This window comes from Convolutriloba macropyga, chromosome 5 (genome assembly GCF_964194025.1).
Source record: "Convolutriloba macropyga chromosome 5, txConMacr16.3, whole genome shotgun sequence".
Lineage (NCBI taxonomy): Eukaryota > Metazoa > Xenacoelomorpha > Acoela > Convolutidae > Convolutriloba > Convolutriloba macropyga.
The window spans coordinates 55,708,952-55,730,745 of NC_134472.1; the positions used below are offsets into that span (position 1 = coordinate 55,708,952).

Sequence of the window (21,794 nt, forward strand, 5' to 3'; positions counted from 1 at the left end):
TAAAAAAATCAATATTGCTGTTTTAAAATTTTTTTTTGAAAATAATTAATTTCAAATCGTACATTGGAAAATATTAAAAGTTGGCTGCTTTTGTTTTAAAAAAATTAAGACGATGTGCCTCCAACCCCCCCCCCCAAGCAATTCTCATGATCTTATTGATCACATTCAGATGAGCTCCAAGAGAAACTTCGTGACCTTGAAATTTGCAAACAGTACTACAAGGTAAAAGATGAGACAGTCGCAGTGGGCAACCGGTAAAAGTTCCGAAACCTGATCCCAACAGCTAAAGATACTTTTAAGACGCTTTTATATTGCATCTCTTCAATAGCCCAATTATGAAAAATATCAGATATTAGGAACTAAACATAGTAGAGGTTGAAAAAAAATCTTCAACTGTCCAATTTGTTGCCTGTATTACGTCACAGAAGGTATTGGAAACAGTATCAGACAAGTTGGGCGATTATGAAATCACAAGCAGCGCCTTGGGCAAAATTAAGACCCGAAAAATGGAGGGGAGCAGGAAGAGAGAATAATGGGAGTCAATTGTGAAGACCCAATTTGAAGAACATAATTGAGGAGAACTTTTGCCCGAAGGCGGAAAGAAAATTTTGGGTCTTTCTATCTACTGTGCCGTAAACTGATGGATAGAAATAGGTCTCCGATATAAAAAAAAACAGAACACACCGTGAAAATTTTTCCATGTTTCTATTGTCTAATATTTACTCGTTTTGCTAATCATGATGTACACGTTTCACAATTTTCACGTATCAGATTTTCTCCATTGGAAAAGATTTTAGCATAGGAAAACCAAGAGAACTCAAATTATATTATAAAAACATATGTAAGATTAGAAATAAGAGGCAGATTCGTTCGAGTCAAAGCTTAAAATGATTCTCGTGAAAAATTTCACAACAAAAGCCCAAAAATCGAGGCCCGAAACCCACAAAGTTAAGTTGTCAATTATAGCCACATGTGCGAAGAAATTGTTATCGAAATAATATGTGTATGTTTGATATTTTAGACTTCATATTGCTTACCTTGCTATTCAATTATCAAGGTTCTTGATACAGCAGAACATCAAGGCTCATTTAAGGAGCAAAAATTATCTTGAATTCAGTACATTAGCAAGGAGTGTATATGTTTTTGTCATACCTTCCTGGTTCATAAATCTGATATTTCCTCAGTTTTTACAATACTTTCTGCTTTGTAGTCTCTGTAATCTGTTTGAAGTATATTATTTTTCAGGCAACCCAGCACCCCAATAATGAACCCAAATTGGTGCATCTTTATGATGCAACACAAGGCGGCTCAGTTGAATGTAAAGTAAAAAAAATGTCTGATATAACGCTCAAAATTGCTACTGCTGATTTATTTTCGCATTATAATGGGCGCATCGCATAGGCACATGATGTGATATACAGCATACAGCTCAGGAAGCAAACAGCAATTGTTTGTGATAAAATTTAATTTTCTTTAAATGATTCCAGAACTTATTTCAAAGAAGATTTATTTTCAATTGTCTCAAGAATTTTGTGAGACTGACTTTGGTCATTTTTAGACCCGCAAAAAAATTTTTCTGCGTATATGCATCTCAACAAAACCAAAGAATTTTTCCACAATTTTTTTCGGCTTTCATAAGAGTTCCTTAATCCAATTTTTGTTCATTCTAAAATTATGCTATGTGAACGTGTGTAAAACATGTATGTCAGTAACAAGTGCAATGTGAAGGTGTGAACGAGAGGTGTGAACTGGTGTGAACAAAATAGAAAGTAGTGTGAACAACTGATGCTTTATAAAATGGGGTGAAAGGGAGGAGAGAAATCAGTGGAGGGTGACAGAAAAGCCCTCATTTGTGTCTACCCCAACTATAATTCACCTTGATGCGCCCTGATTGACAGCGCCCCTCTTATATCACGCCTCATTGATTTTAATTGGGTGAAGAGTGTGTGAAAAGAACTGAGTGAAGGAAATCTTTAGTTCTTCAGCTGAAATTGAAGGTTAAGATTCACTTTCAGCTTTCACAAGGAAGAAATTCCCACTATTTAATGATTTAATTTCAATGCCGAATTATCCGAGGTCTTTTGTGCTGATTTTTCCCCACAATTGTGTATTATACCGACCCAATATCCACAGTTTTCCACAGTAGCGTTTCCTTGATATGAAAATTATATATCTTCATAATTGTTTTTGTTCTAAGTATCTCGTATATGTTTCTAAGTTTTGTATCACATCAAGCGATTTTTCCCGGATAATTTGACTCGTGTTTTGGCGCATTGTTTCTATTATCAGGCGATTTTGTTTATTTTTCTGTGCAACAATTTGCCTCCACATTATCGAATTTTGTGGTTCAATTTAATGAGGGTGGCACTTCACGCCAGTTGGTCTAGTCTAGTAATTTTGAGGTCACATTGGGGCCCAGTTTTGCGCACTCAGTATAAGTTCCCAGAAATAGCCATTCCATAAATATCAACTCATGTCATCGAGTTGGAAAATTTGATCTCTCCTAGAACAAAATTTTTGCTGAAACCCGTTTTAAATCCTTTCACAGATTATTCACAATTGATCACACCGTGGCACGTGTCGTAAATGAAACTTGAGATAAACCTAAAATTGTCTCTTCGTGGGGAGACTGTTGCGACAAGTTCGCATAACTCAGAAGACATTAATTGCATCGGAAATGGAAACTATTTGGCCCTGATATAAATTATTAACAAACCTGGGGCTAATTTATACCCTACGTGGGATACAATCTTGAAACTCAAAATTTCGGAGGGCAAAAATTTTGGTGAAACTTAAAATACATGCAATTTACCACATTTTATGGCTGGAACTTGTAGCTAGCTTAGTTGTAAAGTGTGTTATAAATTTCGCCTTGGTTATAACATGGCAAGTTAGTATTTATAAAGGAGACAGTAAAGAGAAGCAGTTAACAGCTGCGTGAGAGGGTCTTTCAAGCAGTTGGTAATCCTAAGTTGTAAGCCAATAAAACAAGGAAGGCAAGATATGAAGAAGCTGCATACAAGTCCAAAGGCAACTCTCCTTATTAAAACCCCCAAATACCCAAACCCCTCCAAACTATTCAATTTAGCAGAACCTCAACTTAGCATTATAACAACAATATTATACAAAAAATGCTAGGTTAAACATACTAACATTTGACTCTTCAGCACCTTATGACGTTAATAACAAATACGCTATTTTCGTAAAAATTTCTGAATTTTCACATTTATGGACGTTATTTTAGTCACATTTTGAAGAAATTGTCATCTTTTTAGAAGCCTCAAATATGTTGCGCATAAGATTGCGTGAACAAACAGGAAACATTTCGGCCGAAAGAAAGTAGTTTGTAGGACCCAAAATTTTGGGGGAAGTTGTTAAGTTTTTTACAGCTGAAGTGTGCTGCTTTAAACAAATCTTTAGCTCAAAGTTGAGATTGCCTTTTGTACTTTTGGGAAATTTGCAAGTGGTAACATAAACCATTTCTCAGCTGATTAGCTCCATTTAACGCCTTTCTAAACTTGCGCTTCCATTTTCCCAAGTTATATCCAAATTTATAACCAAGTATGTTTGGTTAAATTAAATAAACACGCCACTTGGTAACATAAATATCCTAAACAACGTTCACGTGCTTAAAACATCTCAACTTATCTACTCGTGTCGTAAATCAATACAAGTACTTTGTATGACGAAATAAACTCTGAAAATAAAACTTATTTTTTAATATCGCTAACTGCAGGGCAAAGCAGTTAGGACATTTCCCTAGAAGGAGTCATAAAATTAACGTTCAATGGCAAATAGCTTCTAAACAGTTATTACAATTGTTTATGAGTAGCCCTAAGTACAGAACCCCAAAAAGTAAACGTGATTAGGATCTAGACCATTGGTTGCTCCTTGCTGGTCCCGTTTCCTGAAAAAGACATTAAAAAGTGCTCAAAGGCAAAACAGACCACCATAACACACACATACACACCTGACTCACAAAGCAGAAAATTACTTAAACCAATTAGTGGAAAATTATCTAACTTGTGTAGCTTGAATAACAACTCATAAGGCACTAAGCGTAGCTATGAAACGATGATAAGAGATTGAGCAGAGTGGAAAAAGAACAAAGTGGAAAGAGGGCGTTAACCTAATAAAAATTTGGACGCTTCATTGTGAAAATTATAAATCATATTTATAACATTAACTATACGATTATGTTCCAGCAAATAAATACATTTTAAAGCTCCGCTACAGATTGAGAACTGCAGAATGATTCACTTTGAATCAGCAGTGACTGTTACATTATGTTAAACAATTTTCAGGATAACTGTCTTGATCGGACCATTTACCTATAACACAATTGAGCTTCAAAATGTTCACCCATTTATGCAGCCTTTTAACTAAGTTCTTATTTTCCAGAGTGTTTTGTAAATCCGACAGTATTCTAAAATAATTCAGTCCGTGAGATCATTAGAGAACGAACGGACTACTAATCGCAATGATATCCTCTGCTTCATTTTAATAGTCAACCGGAAATCCTTTATTTTAACTGCTGCAGAGAAATACGCAGCATTTGTTTCAGTTTGTTTCAGTTGAAAACATTTTTGCATTAAAATGCTACAAATCAAAGCTAACTGACGGGTAAAATTAACCCAACAATTTTGAGCTATGCACTATGATTGCACCTAACTTTATCCTAATTTGAGAACGCACAAAACAAAAATGATGCCCCAAATTTTCATTCGGTCAAACCCGTCACAAAATTATAATATTTAGGGCATTTAAAACTTGGTGGAGCCGTGTGTTAGCTACAGTAATAAAAAACTTTCAGCTATCAACTGAGATTGCAGGTAAGTATTTCATAAATTGAGAACAAATGAAACCAAAATGATATTTGATTAGGATATACAAAACAAATATCCTAATAGTTTGACTTGATGCACTTTTAAATTCGTTCTCAGGCGAAAAATAAAAGTAAAGAAGCTATACTGCGTGATGCACGAGAGAAAATTCCGGTTTGTCCAACTCAAGTTGACCAAACTTACGAAGACCGTAGTGCTTCATCGTATATTTTGTATCAAAATCTAATACACGCAAATAACATTCGGCGCAAAGTTCTTTTACATACTGAAAATGCAGCGAAATTTGAAAACGAACACTTGTTATAAAATTGTGCAATGTTACCAAGAAAAACGTTGTATAATGGTAACAACAATTAAGTAAAACCTTATTTTTCATTTCTTACATGACTTTCAATAGAAAATTCTATATTACAAGGCCAAGCACAATAATGGTATGTACCAGGAGGCACGTGCCAAAAACTGTAACTTTGAGAAACACCAAGTCATAATGTTGATTATATAGATGTAATTCAATGGTTAGGAAATGGATGACTTTTTCACGGTAGCAAAAGAAGATTTGCGAAGCAAATCTCACGAAACTCTCAACTGTTGACAAGGAACAACAGTGGGCAAAGGGTAGCCCAGGCATATCGTGCCAAAGTAACTATAACTCAAGGGTCTCTTTTTAAACACCACCAACACTGGCGTCAGTGAAGCAAGATGATTAGTTTGATTATCTGACGTCCGGCCACAGCACTACCAACACTAAACATTCAATATTAACTGAAGGCCAAACACCGCACATGGTGAATGTAATGTATTCAGATAATTAACATATTCGGATTGCATAGATTAAAGCAGAAATAGAGGTGTCAACTATTTTTTCCAGAGCTGTACCTCATTTTTGTTTATAGTAAATTATCATATCCTCCCAGCATTAGAATGTAAACAGACTATTAATCGCAATGTCATCCTCAGTTGCGTAATAATCATCTTTAAATCTTCTATTTTGACAGCAGCATAGAGGTAAATACCATTTATTTCAGTTGCAAACATTCTTTGCACAAAAAAGCTACAAATCAAAGCTGACTGAGGGTTAAATTTAGCCCAAAACTTTCCAGCTATATACTATGATTGAACTACTTAACTTTATCTTAAATGAAAAAAAAATAAAATAATGCGTCGAATTTTGATAGGGTAAAACCTGCCACCAAATTATAAAATTTAGGGAATTGGAAACTTGGTGGATCCATGTGCTAGCAGAAAAGCTCCAATTCTTCTAAGTTACTTTTGAAAATCAATTAGCTCTACACTTCAATGCATTCTTAACTGCTCACTAAAAATTTGTACATAGATGGACGACTTTTACGAGAAACTGGACAACTTTCGTCAGAACAATTATATCAGAAGAAAAACATTCCACATATTTAAAAATGTAGTTAATTGCTACATAAATGTTCTCAACGATACTAGAATTGATCAGAGACAATTTAACACGGGCTAAAGAGGCTCCATAAAACACGATACATATTTTAAAAGTCTGAGTTGATAGCATGTAATGGTGTTTAGCTAACAGTTGATACCTTTTTTCACCGCTTTGAAAAATACATGGTTGCATGTTTGACTGATTGCTTAATTGCAAATAAATACGCTTTTAATTGCTTTAAAAACTAAGCCACTTGTTAATGAAAATACTACGTTTCACATAGGCGATGGAACTTTAAGTCTAAATCATGACGTTACCAATAATAAAATAAAATTTTCAAGCATTTGTGAAGTTTTATCCAAAATATCAACTTGATAGTCTTCGAGCACTTGAAAAAAAGTGATCGAATAATAAGAGAAAATCTTTTGATTACTTTCAGAACAGGTATATCACAGCGGCATTGTTTGGTTGTATTGTTTAAAGTGCACTTATGAATTAAGAATCTTCGTTTTTCAAGAGACCGAAAGTCGAGCCCCGATTCAGTAGCTCGAGGCTAGAAGTGCGAACTAAGCTGTAGTGCCTCTGTGCTACAATTATACCACCAAACAAAGAGATTCACAGTGGCAGAAGGTAGAATTGGCAGAACTATTTTTAACGCAGATCAGTCGATATACTATTTTTAATATACCATTTACGTGATAACCGTACAATCTTATAGATAGAAAATAATAAAATTTCGTTTGGGTGATAGGAAAACATGATTACATTTTCGACCATATTTCTGTCATAACGATTTTGTAATCTTTGTGGCTTTAAGAAATCTTTCTTTGATCAGCATTTGAGTTGAAAAAAGACCGACAACATTTTTTTGTAACCAAACCATTAAATGATTCAAATTTGATTTATACATCATTTTACTTGACTTGGTGTTTTTGATAATTTTATTTTTGGATAATGCTTTCCGCATGCAGTCTTAAACTTTGACAATTGACAAATATATGCGTGATTGAGTCTATTGCTATGTTGTTCGGCTGAGTAAGAATGTGATTTATTGGTGCAGGGGTAGGTGTGCATTTGAAAAGGCAGAGTGGTAGCAATTAAGTTGGCAACAGGGCCAATTATGCAATTAATCAAGTGAGAGTTAATTAGCAGTGCTCGCACAGGTAGAGCAGAAGAGGTCCTCTCCGGTGGCTAATTGAGAGAAAGAGCCCACTCACATGTAAGAGAGCAATGAATAGAAGCTGTACAGCTCATAAATCACACCAGACTGCCTTGCGTCGTGGTCATCGTCTATCACAAAGATATTCTAACCATACATGTACTACCACCATCATTGCGGATCATTCACAGCGTTTTACTTATCTCATCACAACTTCAAATACCCCCCCCCCCCGTCCCCTACCAAACAGAAACTTAACCCAAAAATAAACCCGGTACACAATTCCCCCGCCCCAACACGCGCAACCTCTCACCCTCCCCCTTATGTAGCATTCTTCTCAGAGAGAGAAAATTTCAAATGGCAACTTTTCAGAAATCGAATTCTTGGCGACCTTTACAAAAGTGATTGAGAACTAAATATATTATCCTAAATAAATTATTTGCAATGACTACAGCCCCATAATTGATACAAACCATTAAAAGTGAAAAATTCGCATTAGTTTGTTCATGCACGCCAAGAAAGACATAAAAATTATTCACGAGGCAGGAAATAAATTAAAGGCTGAACACCTTTAAGAAACCTGCAAGTTTTTAAAACTAACTGAAAATTCAAGAAGAGATACTAGTTTCATTTGCACCCAAGCTCCCCGCGGGTTTCCAAACATCCGATAACAAAATTCCTGTTTTCTATGGGAACTCTTCTCATGTTATCTTTGCTCAACAAATAACTAGCTCATAAAACAAATCACGAAAGCGAACAAAACAAAACGTGAACAAATAAACTTGCGAACATTTTATGAAGAGATATTGTTTGGATGATGAGTAGCCAATTGACAAGAACTACAAGTGTAAATACATATTTGACAGTGATAAGCAGTCGAAATAGTTCTAGTGGCCCATTTACGCTGCCAATCAGCAATTAGCCAATTAATCACCTGGCCAGCTCTTCATTACCTCATTAAACTAATTAATAATTGCCAGTTGATCTGTTTACAACCAACTATTGAAGTTTACTATATCATAAGATTTTAAGATCTGATCATATGAAGATTCGAAAAAAATGTTTGTGTACAGGTTTTCGAAAACGTAAAAATTTTCGCAAAATTATTTTTGAAAAAACCAAACCTGAGCCGAAGCGAAAAGTCAATCTTGTTAGATTCTTAAGACGGTGTTAAATCTTACAAGATTCTCACATTTTTAACTTTTGGTCTGCACTCGGAAACAATTTTTTACTGAGGTGCAACTAATTCAATGTATTTTTTTTAAAAAAATGTTGGAACGGCATACAATAAAATCTTTGCCATAATATTGCACAAAATTGACCAATTTCCTATTTCTGAATAGTTCACGACCATTGATAGGAAATCAACCTTTTGGTAACAAGGATTAAGTACAAGCTGTGTCTGAATTGATTTTAGAACTATTACAAGCTCAAATTGTGTCGAGGGTAATCGCGAATTATGCAATTGGGCTAGAAAAACAACAATACTCCATATAACCTGATTTTAACCCCAAACCATTAATTTCTTACATATTGAGATCTGGTAAGTGCAATAATCATTACCACCTAACCTAAAATCTAGGCTTAAAGTATACAATTGCAATGCGTTGACCTTGGAGTCAGAAGATATGGGTTTGATAAATTGTACCACTTTTGTGTTTATATCGGACCAAGTTATCCCAGATTTTCCACTAGATTATGATCCTGTACAAAGTCAAATTCGGCCGTGAAAACCTAAGTTTAATGGGTAAAATTTGCCTTTGAATTGCTTCCTAAGAACTCTGACACGAAAAATTTGCAGGGTCGAACTTTTTAGGTCAACTGCTATATACACGTGGATAGTTTTTAATCCACTTAAGCTGTTGCGCTTGGTCTTGGGTCATAAATTTCACAGCAAAACAATTGAAAAATACGAATGTTTGTTCTCAAGCAAATAATACACACAGGGCTATGACTACCCATTCTGATCGGGCAATTTGAGTTCAGAATGCATAATTTATGTGTTACAATTAATATTTAATAAACTCCCCGTTGTCACACAAATAAATTATATGGGACAACAACTGAGTTGAGTCTACTAAGACTGTACACGCTACAAACATGGCCCAATAGTGTGCCCATGACCAGACTTGTGAACAAATTTACCTTTAGGACATTGGGACCCCAGTGCATACTAATCCGAACAATGACTAGTAAACTTCATATCAAGGCGCGGCTTACTTAAAACCAATGATACTGACTTATATCAAGCATAACCTCGTTTCTATTATCATAACCCAAATGCAATGGTGTTTCAATGGCTTCAAAGGAAGATAACAATTATTTCACGAGTTTAAAAAGGCTGAAAAACAAATAGCCCTTCATACCAACCCCCGCCCCCCCCCCCCACCCCTCCCTTCTCTTCTCCGTCCAACCCCATATCAAGCATAACAATCGAAAATCACAAAAACTATAAGGATTTGAGTTGAGTTTTATTGGTCAACAAATCTGAACTCGTAAAATCAAATTGACGATGATGGTAAGCTCAAATCATTTGACTCCCAAAAATGACCATTGATCTCAACAAAAAAGAGCTTACTGCTTCCAGCTTCAAATAAAATTAGCATCCCTAATCTAGATTAGATTAGGGATTTGTCCATAATAGCCGTAAATCCTCAACCGCCAGCCGCTAAAAGGCCAGCCAGATTTCCTCGGACCAATCAAGTGAAAGGCCAGCGATGAGGAGCAAAGACGTCAGGGAATTACACATCTCAAAAGTCTCCCATTGGGGAGTGAATGCTGGAAGCAAACTAAATGATAAATTGATAACTTAATGCCCTGTTTATAGACGACAATGAATTGTAAGAAAACTACAAAAAAAAATCACTGATCCACAAAATTATGTGGAATCAAGCATCGAAGACTCCATAGTTTATATGTTAAAAAAGGGAGTTACAACATCAGTGTTGAAAATACGTTGGAGAGGGGGTTGATTTCAGTAGCTTGGAGGTAGTTAGAAAAAAGCATTAGCTCGTGGGGATTGTTCCTGTGAGAAATAGGGAGAGCTTAATGGAGGAGAGAAATGGCAAAAGGTGAACGACTTCTCCAGATCAATTTGACTGGATTATTTTGGAATGTTCAGGCGTGAACTAATTCAACACAGATACATATCGACACACTACAAACAGGTTTTACAGCATTATGAAACCACAGTTTTAATTAAAAACTTGCAATTTTTAAAGTTATCCACATTGTTGAGAAGTTTGTCACTGAGATACACAAAAAAAACCCAGATGGCTCAAAATTCATTTTGTCTGTGAACATTTAAATTTTTGGGACATTTTTCAGGATTAAAACTTAAAAGACATTTTGTGTGACATTTTTGAAAATCAGGATAAAAACTTGAACTTTGGGGGGGGGGGGGTAGTTTATTTCTTTACCGCTCAATTTTGAACCTCAGCAAATTTCTGAAGTGAGCCATTTTTATTCAATTGTAAAACTAAATAAGCAGTGGCCGATGATTCAGCTCGCTTTCAGACATGCAATAAACAGATTAGCTCAAATCCGTGGCCAAAATTTGCACAAATCGACACAAATGGGAATTGGCAATCAATAATGTTATTACAACCACGGCTGGACTAACGCCGGACCATCTCCGGGAGTCCAATCAATAAAAAGTCTCCCATTTTTATTGTCTGTCCCCCAATTTCCTAATGCTCTAATCCGCTTTCACTGACAGTCGATTCTAATTATTAAACTGGATGCAACACAATTAGGTTAGATCGATACAAAATGCACTCATTGTTTCGTATAATGTATCTCCCTTTTAAAAGTCTTAATTTCTATAATGCAAAATAAACGTCTCAACTCATTTGCTTGTTCGTTTTCAAGGATTTAAGCATTCAAAGGGTATTTAGGCCATCTTTGGCTTGTCAATAAATCAATTTGACGACAATAATTATGTCCGATATTTGAAATATTAAAAAAATTAATTTGAGAAATAGCCAAACTATATTAACACAAAGGTGTTAAGTGAAATTTGATGCATCTTAATGGACAAAAGGCGGAACTTTTGCATTTAACGACGTCCCCTTTAAAATTGAATATATAATTGACACTCCAGATCGTATCAAATTGAACCAAAAAGCACGAATATATTAATCTAAAATAACAGATTTCACAAAACATTTCAGTAGAAATTTTGAGGAGGCATGAATAATTTTGCATAGTGGGAAATTTTTAATCGTTATGTTATCATTTTGAGAAAAATGTTGTCTTTCTCAATAAAGGCGTAATCAAAAGCAGCCAACATATTTCACACACTTTAATGATAAGATTATTCATAACCTATTCGCATTCAGTGTCCCAAATTTTCATTAGAGAACCACAGTAATCTTTATAATCTGTGACGGCTGCAGTACAACAGTCAAAGATGTTTTATAATTCATTCTAATCTGTCTGCAAATTTATGCAAACTCACTTGTTAAGATTTGCATCTTAGCCGCCAACAGGGATGAAAGTGCTGAAAGGGTTTTTAGGGAAAACCAGGATGACTCATGAAGAAAAAAGGAAATTTATGGAAATGAAGCCAGTGGGGTGGGGAAGGCGTGAACAGATATTAAAAATATGAACAAAATATTAAATACCCGAAAAAGAAGAACGCCTTAAGTGCGGCGACATAGTGAACAAATTATAATATTTTCACAACTCATTACAATATTGAATTCCCTCAAGGAGTTGCAAGACTCTATATTTTATGCAATCTGTTTGGAATTCTAACTAGGCCCAATCAGAGCTTTAACCTTTTGTAATAAACAAATAAACTATTTATTGTTTTACAAGGTAAGGGAGGCACAAACATGAGTCATGGGCATTGCACTGAAAATTCAGGCGCCTCTGATATTTTCGCAAAAAATGGAAAAATAAATTGCAGCATCTCATTAATATCTACAAAAACTCTAAGATAAAACTTCGTAAAAATATCTCTTTGTATTCTTTCAAACTTGAGTTTTCTTTCGACTAAAGAATCTAAGGAACGATCATTGCTGATCAAGGAAAACTTTGTCATCAAATTTACAAAACCAGGCGCGACATCTTGTCTGAGACATTTTAAACGCTTTTCCTCCTTAGTTTGGAAGGAAACAAAAACAAACTACCATCTTAGAGAATAATTCTAAAACGGAATGGAGGTTTTTCCTCGCTTTTTTCAGATTAGACCAAAAGACAGAACAGGTGCATGTTTTATGGAAAGAAGGGCAGCATTTATGGCCTTATAGATGCAATCATGGCTTTGTCTTGTCTTCTTTTAGTCGGAACATGAAAGCAACATGCAGATAAATTCTCTCTTGTTACAGTTCCATTTTTATCTCTGGCAAATTCGCTTTCATGACCGGAATGCTGTTCAGATTTGAGGCAAGGGAGATAGAGTGAATAGCTGCATAAGATTGGGGAATGTCTTTGTGTAAGTGGAAAAGGCTTGTAGCTGGAGCACCAACATACCATTGTCCAGACACAAAGGGCAGTTAGCTGCCACTGCAAGTGGAAGAATATACGCTACAAAGCAGCTGGTTGCAGAAACAAATACACAACACAAATAATGCTCACATAACTGCCAAAAGATCGCCCTCATCAACATCATCAAAAATGATTGCCAAGAGTTATCAGAACACAAAATGGTAGAACTGAGTCAAGGATTATTATAATCTGGATCAGATGAATTAGCTTTCTTTTTGTCAATCGTTTTACTCTCAGTAAAAATTGAAAACAATGAGAAAATTATGTCATTTTGAATTTCGAGATCTTTGGCCGGTTTGAAATGGCAATGGCAGTCCAATTTGTAGAAAATTATTGCACTGTTTGACGCATTCAATGTTAATGATTGATTACTTCTCTATGACGTATCGGAAACAGACACCAATGATCTATTCAAAGACCGAGGCTTTGAAAGACTTTCTGGCCGTGAAAAAAAGATGTCTCAATTATCGTATCCATAAACAAAGCAAATTGAGACGTCAAAAGCATGACAAAAACATCGGATCTATGCTTCCGATATTACGTCAGGAAACCAAGTCTACATCAAGACTCTTAAGACCAATTTTCAATGTGTAAGAATTTGAACTTCAGCAAGTTTCTCTGTTGCAGAAAAGTTATTCTTCGGGGGATTTGAGATGCATTTTCCCAAAAACAGAAAGAAACAAAGAACTTCAATCCGTTTTTTTTTCTAGTCTAACCTCGATTACCTGCCACAATCAATGGACTCAAAATGCCTCGGAACTTTCCAAGATTTTTGGAAGATAATTCACTATCTTCCCAAAATGAGTGCAGCAGCAGTCGTCTCGGGTAACAATGAAAAAACTGATTGATGCGGATAGAGTGGTGCACAAAATTTCACAACCCGTTTGCAATCAGCACACAATTTTTTTTTTAAAAAGTGGAAAAGATTTGAAGGGTGCAATTTGGTCTTTTTGTAGTTATTAGTTATCGGGCGGATGCCTAAAACTGACACATAAAACGGTTATTTAAAAACTGACGCATAATAATGGCTCAAATTATTCTCTCATACCTAATTTGCCAGTTAAGAAATGTGACAGTTTATCTTGACACAACAGCTTAATTTATTCTGACATAATGAATCAGAAAATGTCCGCTTTTGCTAAAAATGACTAATTAGGACACAATAATGTGGCAAAAGCCGCTTAAATCCGGAAACACTCCTTACATTTTGGGACAAACATAAATTAGGGACTGTGCGCTGTACGTTTTACAACCGGACAGGCCGACTCGCGAACAGACGTTTTAACAAGCACTTGATCAATTTTTCATCATCAATATTTCAATTATATTCCTGGGAGTAAGGAGGGATACACAAATAGATGTGTTGTTAATCCATAATAGAAGGCATTGCTCTTAAACAAGACATGTGTGCGGTATTGATGTACGTTAATTTGCATCCGTATGTCAGGACAATAGATGTTTGGGAGCTCGGCCCCTTTAACACCTGTTTGCAGGAAAAAAAAGATGAAGAAACGTATGTGTTTGTTCACATGTAATTGCAGCAAGTGAGGGGAGGGGAAAGTGGGACATAAAATACTGACCACGGAATGTACAAAAGTGAACAAAATTACTATAATTGAATTCCTTTTTCTGATGATCTTTGGGAAAACAGATGCTTCTAAATGGAAAATGTAATGAGAAAACATTTGACAGAATTGACAGTGGGTGGAACATTGAATTACAAAAGTACTTATGCCTGATGTTGATAAAATGAAGTGTTCGTTTAGCAAAAGAAACGCAGGGGCGAGGAATGGGGGGGGGGGGGGGTTGCTGAGCCAAAAATACCAGTTTTTCGTTGTATATTATAACACACCCACGAAAAAAGGCAAAACTTGGTGATGGAAACAAAAAGTTGATACGAAGTCGCGGAAAAGCGTTTTGAGAAAAGCCCCCCCCCCCCCCCCCCATGTTTTGGAATAAGGAGGAAGCAGTAGTAGGAGTAAAATATAATCCGAGGGTTTGTTCAACTTACCTCTATTGGGTCTTTGGTTAATCGGCGGCTCCTCAGCGGACACCAATCGGGCATGTCCCAAACAGCTCAGCCACACCACAAAGATGGAAACAAACATTTCAAAAATTAATGGAGGGATAATATTGATATTGTTTACTCTTTGGGTCATCTTTTGGTTAAAATTTAGTGATTGCTTTATGCAAAATTCTCTCGTCCAAAAGAGCAACCACCTACAATGAAAACATACCAATTAACATTTTAGATCAACAAAATTTAACGGTAACAATGGAAAGGAAATAATTAACCATACATTAATTCATAGAAAAGGAAAATCTTTAATAACAAAGAACAGCGCGAGTAATGCTAAAAATGTGCTCAATTTGGGGAGAAAGCTAAAGAAGCGAGGCTAATTTTTGCGATCAACGAGAAAATAACAATAAAAGCGGTTCTTGAACAATTATTAAATACACGAGAATGTTCTAACTTTGCTTTAATTTCAAAGTGAGATAATTTTTTACAAGTGACGCGCCAATAAATTTAGAAAAGCGTTTTTAAATTTACTTCGAGCCGCTCAGACGACAAAATATGAAAATAGACAAAATAAATTCACCGCTCCATTTTTAGCCAATCAGAGCGCAGAGAGAAATTAGCTGTGTTTAAACATAGCGTTATTTAAGCGGATTTACGGCGTAATTGCAAGCAGCACTTTACAGTTGGCGCGCTTAATCAATCGCAGACCGCACGTCAAACCCTAATTAAGGAAGTGTAAAAGATTACTGATAAATTAGTACAATTCAACACGATCTCCGACATCGACCCACAAGAAGCATCATGGATCAAAATTGTCAATGGTGCTTAAATATTAACTTTTGCGAGAGGAAATGAGGACGTCAGCTCTGAAAAGACAAGTAATCAGAGGATAAAATAACAGCACGTTAATGCGTAAAGAAGGGCGTAAATGGCACCGAGGAAGAAATGGTTCAATAAAAGACAAACTTTGCGTTGGTCCTAACTCAATAATTTCCGAGATTAGATATATTTTTAGTTCATTTGTTTAGTTAATACTCAGATATACCCATTTTTTTTTTCACCTTTGGTTTTACGAGCATTAATCTAGCATAGGTTTGGTAGCAAAAATGGCAGCAACCCAAATGTGCAAAAAACAATAATTTGCAGTTTCGACCCTTTCTCATCCAAAATCAGCTATTCAATATCGGCTCTATGTAATTTAAAGATATCGGAAACGTTTTAGGGCGTTTCAAGGCAACGGGAGTCCAAATAATTCAGGACGGATCTCCGTTTTTGCCATGCCCCCCCACTCCTATGCCAAGTTGAGGTGCGCGACTCAGAGCGCGGCCCAAGCTCTGATCAGACCTACTTGGGTCGCGCACTGGAGATGCTAGACGTAATTAGATCGCGCTGTGGTGGTGCAGAACGCACTTGGGTCACACACTGGGAGTACCCCGACCGACACTTCTAAGCATTGAAGTATCAGAAAACATTGATTGAACATATGTTTTGTTTTCAGAAATATAAAAAGCATTTCATGTACATGGTTTTGAATTACTTCGGCAAAAAACATTTGATCCAAACAAATAAAAAATTTTAATTCAACATCAATTACTAACACTTAGTCCTTGGAGTGGTCTTTGATGCTCGTCGCATAAAAATGAGAAAAACTTTTAGAAAAACACTTAGGGTTTTTCTGTGCGGTTGACTGCTGTCTCGGTCGGACATCTTGTTTTTAGCCGAAATTCCAGAATGTGCATTAGTTTCTGATCAGATCAAATAGACTCTGAAATTGCTTTTGTTCGCATTGAAATCGTAACACGAAACTATCAAAACTCTAGACCAAACCCTGGCTGTGATTTGACTGTCCACACTCTGGGCAGGGCTCTGATCAGACTTCCCAGACCGTACATAGAGCGCCGATCAGACTACCAAAACTCGGGGAGGGGATCACTGATCAGACTCTTGAAATAGTAGTTAGTCCTGCCATATTGTTCAGAAAGATCGGGGTTTATCCATATGCGCTACCCTAGTTGGTCTCATGTGAGCTCTTTTGATTCGCACACCTAATCCTGGGATATTACTAGTCTGATTGCAAAGCCCGAATTTTTTAATATAAGAAATTGTTCATTTTCTGTTCCCAAAACCACAACAAACTTTATTCACATATTCATTGCATACAAATATATGTACATTCAAACGAAACAAAAAATAGTACCTCTTTGATTCACGTGCGATTGGGGAATGTCTTTGTGTAAGTGGAAAAGGCTTGTAGCTGGAGCACCAAAATACCATTGTCAAGACACAAAGGGCAGTTAGTTGCCACTGCAAGTGGAAGAATATACGCTACAAAGCAGCTGGTTCCAGAAACAAATACACAGCACAAATAATGCTCACATAACTGCCAAAAGATCGCCCTCATCAACATCATCAAAAATGATTGCCAAGAGTTATCAGAACACAAAATGGTAAAACTGAGTCAAGGATTATTATAATCTGGATCAGATGAAATAGCTTTCTTTTTGTCAATCGTTTTACTCTCAGTAAAAATTGAAAACAATGAGAAAATTATGTCATTTTGAAATTCGAGATCTTTGGCCGGTGTGAAATGGCATTGGCAGTCCAATTTGTAGAAAATTATTGCGCTGTTTGACGCATTCAATGTCAATGATTGATTACTTCTTTATGACGTATCGGAAACAGACACCAATGATCTATTCAAAGACCGAGGCTTTGAAAGACTTTCTGGCCGTGAAAAAAAGATGTCTCAATTATCGTATCTATAAACAAAGCAAATTGAGACGTCAAAAGCATGACAAAAATATCGGATCTATGCTTCCGATATTACTTCAGGAAACCAAGTCTACATCAAGACTCTTAAGACCAATTTTTCAATGTATAAGAATTTGAACATCAGCAAATTTCTCTGTTTACAGAAAAGTTATCCTTTGGGGGCTTTGAGATGGATTTTCCCAAAAACAGAAAGAAACAAAGAACTTAAATCCGTTTATTACCTGCCAGAATCAATGGGCTCAAAATGCCTCGGAACTTTCCAAGATTTTTGGAAGATAATTCACTTTCTTCCCAAAATGAGTGCAGCAGCAGTCGTATCGAGTCACAATGGAAAGACTGATTGATGCGGATAGAGTGGTGCACAACATTTCACAACCCGTTTGCAATCAGCACACATTTTTTTTAAAAAAAAAAGTGGAAAAGATTTGAAGGGTCCAATTTGGTCTTTTTTGTAGTTATTAGTTATCGGGCGGATGCCTAAAACTGACACACAAAACGGTTATTTAAAAATTGACGCATAATAATGGCTCAAATTATTCTCTCATACCTAATTTGCCAGATAAGAAATGTGACAGTTTATCTTGACACAACAGCTTAATTTATTCTGACATAATGAATCAGAAAATGTCCGCTTTTGCTAAAAAATGACTAATTAGGACACAATAATGTGGCAAAAGCCGCTTATATCCGGAAACACTCCTTACATTTTGGGACAAACATAAATTAGGGACTGTGCGGTTTACGTTTTACAACCGGACAGGTCGACTCATGAACAGACGTTTTAACAAGCACTCGATCAATTTTTCATCATCAATATTTCAATTATTTTCCTGGGAGTAAGGAGGGATACACAAATAGATTTGTTGTTAATCCAAAATAGAAGGCATTGCTCTTAAACGACATGTGTGCGGTATTGACTGTAGGTTAATTTGCATCCGTATGTCAGGAAAATAGATGTTTGTGAGCTCGGCCTTTTCAACACCAGGGGTGAGGAATGGGGGGTTGCTGAGCCAAAAATACCAGTTTTTCGTTGTATATTATAACACACCCACGAAAAAGGCAAAACTTGGTGGCGGAAACAAAAAATTTATACGAAGTCGCAGAAAAGCGTTTTGAGAAAAGCCCCCCTATGTTTTGGAATACACTCACACAGTCTGTTCAAATTGCAGTTTGTTAAAAGGAGGAAGCAATAGCATAGGAGTAAAATATAATCCGAGGGTTTGTTCAACTTACCTCTATTGGGTCTCTGGTTAATCGGCGGCTCCTCAGCGGACACCACTCGGTCATGTCCCAAACAGCTCAGCCACACCACAAGGATGGAAACAAACATTTCAAAAATTAATGGAGGGATAATATTGATACTATTTACTCTTTGGGTCATCTTTTGGTTAAAATATAATAATTGCTTTTTTCAAATTCTTCCGTCCAAAAGAGCAACCACCTACAATGAAAACATACCAATTAACGTTTTAGATCAACAAAATTTAACGGTAACAATGAAAAGGAAATAATTAACCATACATTAATTCATAGAAAAGGAAAATCTTTAATAATAAAGAACAGCGCGAGTAATGCTAAGATTGTGCTCAATTTGGGGAGAAAGCTAAAGAAGCGAGGCTAATTTTTGCGATCAACGAGAAAAAAAAATAAAAGCGTTTCTTGAACAATTATTAATTACACGTGAATGTTCTAACTTTGCTTTATTTTCAAAGTGAGATAATTTTTTACAAGTGACGCGCCAATAAATTTAGAAAAGCGTTTTTAAATTTACTTCGAGCCGCTCAGACGACAAAAAATTAAAATAGACAAAATAAATTCACCGCTCCATTTTTAGCCAATCAGAGCGCAGAGAGAAATTAGCTGTATTTAAACATAGCGTTATTTAAGCGAATTTACTACGTAATTTCGAGCAGCACTTTACAGTTGGCGCGCTTAATCAATCGCAGACCGCACGTCAAACCTAATTAAGGAAGTGTAAAAGATTACTGATAAATTAGTACAATTCAACACGATCTCCGACATCGACCCACAAGAAGCATCATGGATCAAAGTTGTCAATGGTGCTTAAATATTAACTTTTGCGAGAGGAAATGAGGACGTCAGCTCTGAAAAGACAAGTAATCAGAGGATAAAATAACAGCACGTTAATGCGTAAAGAAGGGCATAAATGGCACCGAGGAAGAAATGGTTCAATAAAAGACAAACTTTGCGTTGGTCCTAACTCAATAATTTCCGAGATTAGATATATTTTTAGTTCATTTGTTTAGTTAATACTCAGATATACGCATTTTTTTTTCACCTTTGGTCTTACGAGCATTAATCTAGCATAGGTTTGGTAGCAAAAATGGCAGCAACCCAAATGTGCAAAAAACAATAATTTGCAGTTTCGACCCTTTCTCATCCAAAATCAGCTATTCAATATCGGCTCTATGTAATTTAAAGATATCGAAACGTTTTAGTGCGTTTCAAGGCAACGGGAGTCCAAATAATTCAGGACGGATCTCCGTTTTTGCCATGCCCCCCCACTCCTATGCCAAGTTGAGGTGCGCGACTCAGAGCGCGGCCCAAGCTCTGATCAGACCTACTTGGGTCGCGCACTGGAGATGCTAGACGTAATTAGATCGCGCTGTGGTGGTGCAGAACGCACTTGGGTCACACACTGGGAGTACCCCGACCGACACTTCTAAGCATTGAAGTATCAGAAAACATTGATTGAACATATGTTTTGTTTTCAGAAATATAAAAAGCATTTCATGTACATGGTTTTGAATTACTTCGGCAAAAAACATTTGATCCAAACAAATAAAAAATTTTAATTCAACATCAATTACTAACACTTAGTCCTTGGAGTGGTCTTTGATGCTCGTCGCATAAAAATGAGAAAAACTTTTAGAAAAACACTTAGGGTTTTTCTGTGCGGTTGACTGCTGTCTCGGTCGGACATCTTGTTTTTAGCCGAAATTCCAGAATGTGCATTAGTTTCTGATCAGATCAAATAGACTCTGAAATTGCTTTTGTTCGCATAGAAATCGTAACACGAAACTATCAAAACTCTAGACCAAACCCTGGCTGTGATTTGACTGTCCACACTCTGGGCAGGGCTCTGATCAGACTTCCCAGACCGTACATAGAGCGCCGATCAGACTACCAAAACTCGGGGAAGGGATCACTGATCAGACTCTTGAAATAGTAGTTAGTCCTGCCATATTGTTCAGAAAGATCGGGGTTTATCCATGTGCGCTACCCTAGTTGGTCTCATGTGAGCTCTTTTGATTCGCACACCTAATACTGGGATATTACTAGTCTGATTGCAAAGCCCGAATTTTTTAATATAAGAAATTGTTCATTTTCTGTTCCCAAAACCACAACAAACTTTATTCACATATTCATTGCATACAAATATATGTACATTCAAACGAAACAAAAAATAGTACCTCTTTGATTCACGTGCGATTGGGGAATGTCTTTGTGTAAGTGGAAAAGGCTTGTAGCTGGAGCACCAAAATACCATTGTCAAGACACAAAGGGCAGTTAGTTGCCACTGCAAGTGAAAGAATATACGCTACAAAGCAGCTGGTTCCAGAAACAAATACACAGCACAAATAATGCTCACATAACTGCCAAAAGATCGCCCTCATCAACATAATCAAAAATGATTGCCAAGAGTTATCAGAACACAAAATGGTAAAACTGAGTCAAGGATTATTATAATCTGGATCAGATGAAATAGCTTTCTTTTTGTCAATCGCTTTACTCTCAGTAAAAATTGAAAACAATGAGAAAATTATGTCATTTTGAAATTCGAGATCTTTGGCCGGTTTGAAATGGCATCGGCAGTCCAATTTGTAGAAAATTATTGCGCTGTTTGACGCATTCAATGTCAATGATTGATTACTTCTTTATGACGTATCGGAAACAGACACCAATGATCTATTCAAAGACCGAGGCTTTGAAAGACTTTCTGGCCGTGAAAAAAAGATGTCTCAATTATCGTATCTATAAACAAAGCAAATTGAGACGTCAAAAGCATGACAAAAATATCGGATCTATGCTTCCGATATTACTTCAGGAAACCAAGTCTACATCAAGACTCTTAAGACC

General features: G+C 36.2%; 1 protein-coding gene across 3 annotated transcripts in view; it reads right to left on the reverse strand.

Annotated features, from left to right (window-relative positions):
- The window catches only part of LOC142339483 (netrin receptor UNC5C-like), a 63,154-nt gene extending 47,689 nt beyond the window's left edge, over positions 1 to 15,465 (reverse strand). For all 3 annotated transcript variants that reach the window (XM_075389530.1, XM_075389528.1, XM_075389527.1), the window contains exon 1: positions 14,913 to 15,465. In XM_075389530.1, coding sequence (XP_075245645.1) covers positions 14,913 to 15,060 — 148 coding nt within the window. In that variant the 5' untranslated portion in view covers positions 15,061 to 15,465. The remainder of the gene's footprint in view (positions 1 to 14,912) is intronic.
- Between the last annotated feature and the right edge of the window lie 6,329 nt (positions 15,466 to 21,794).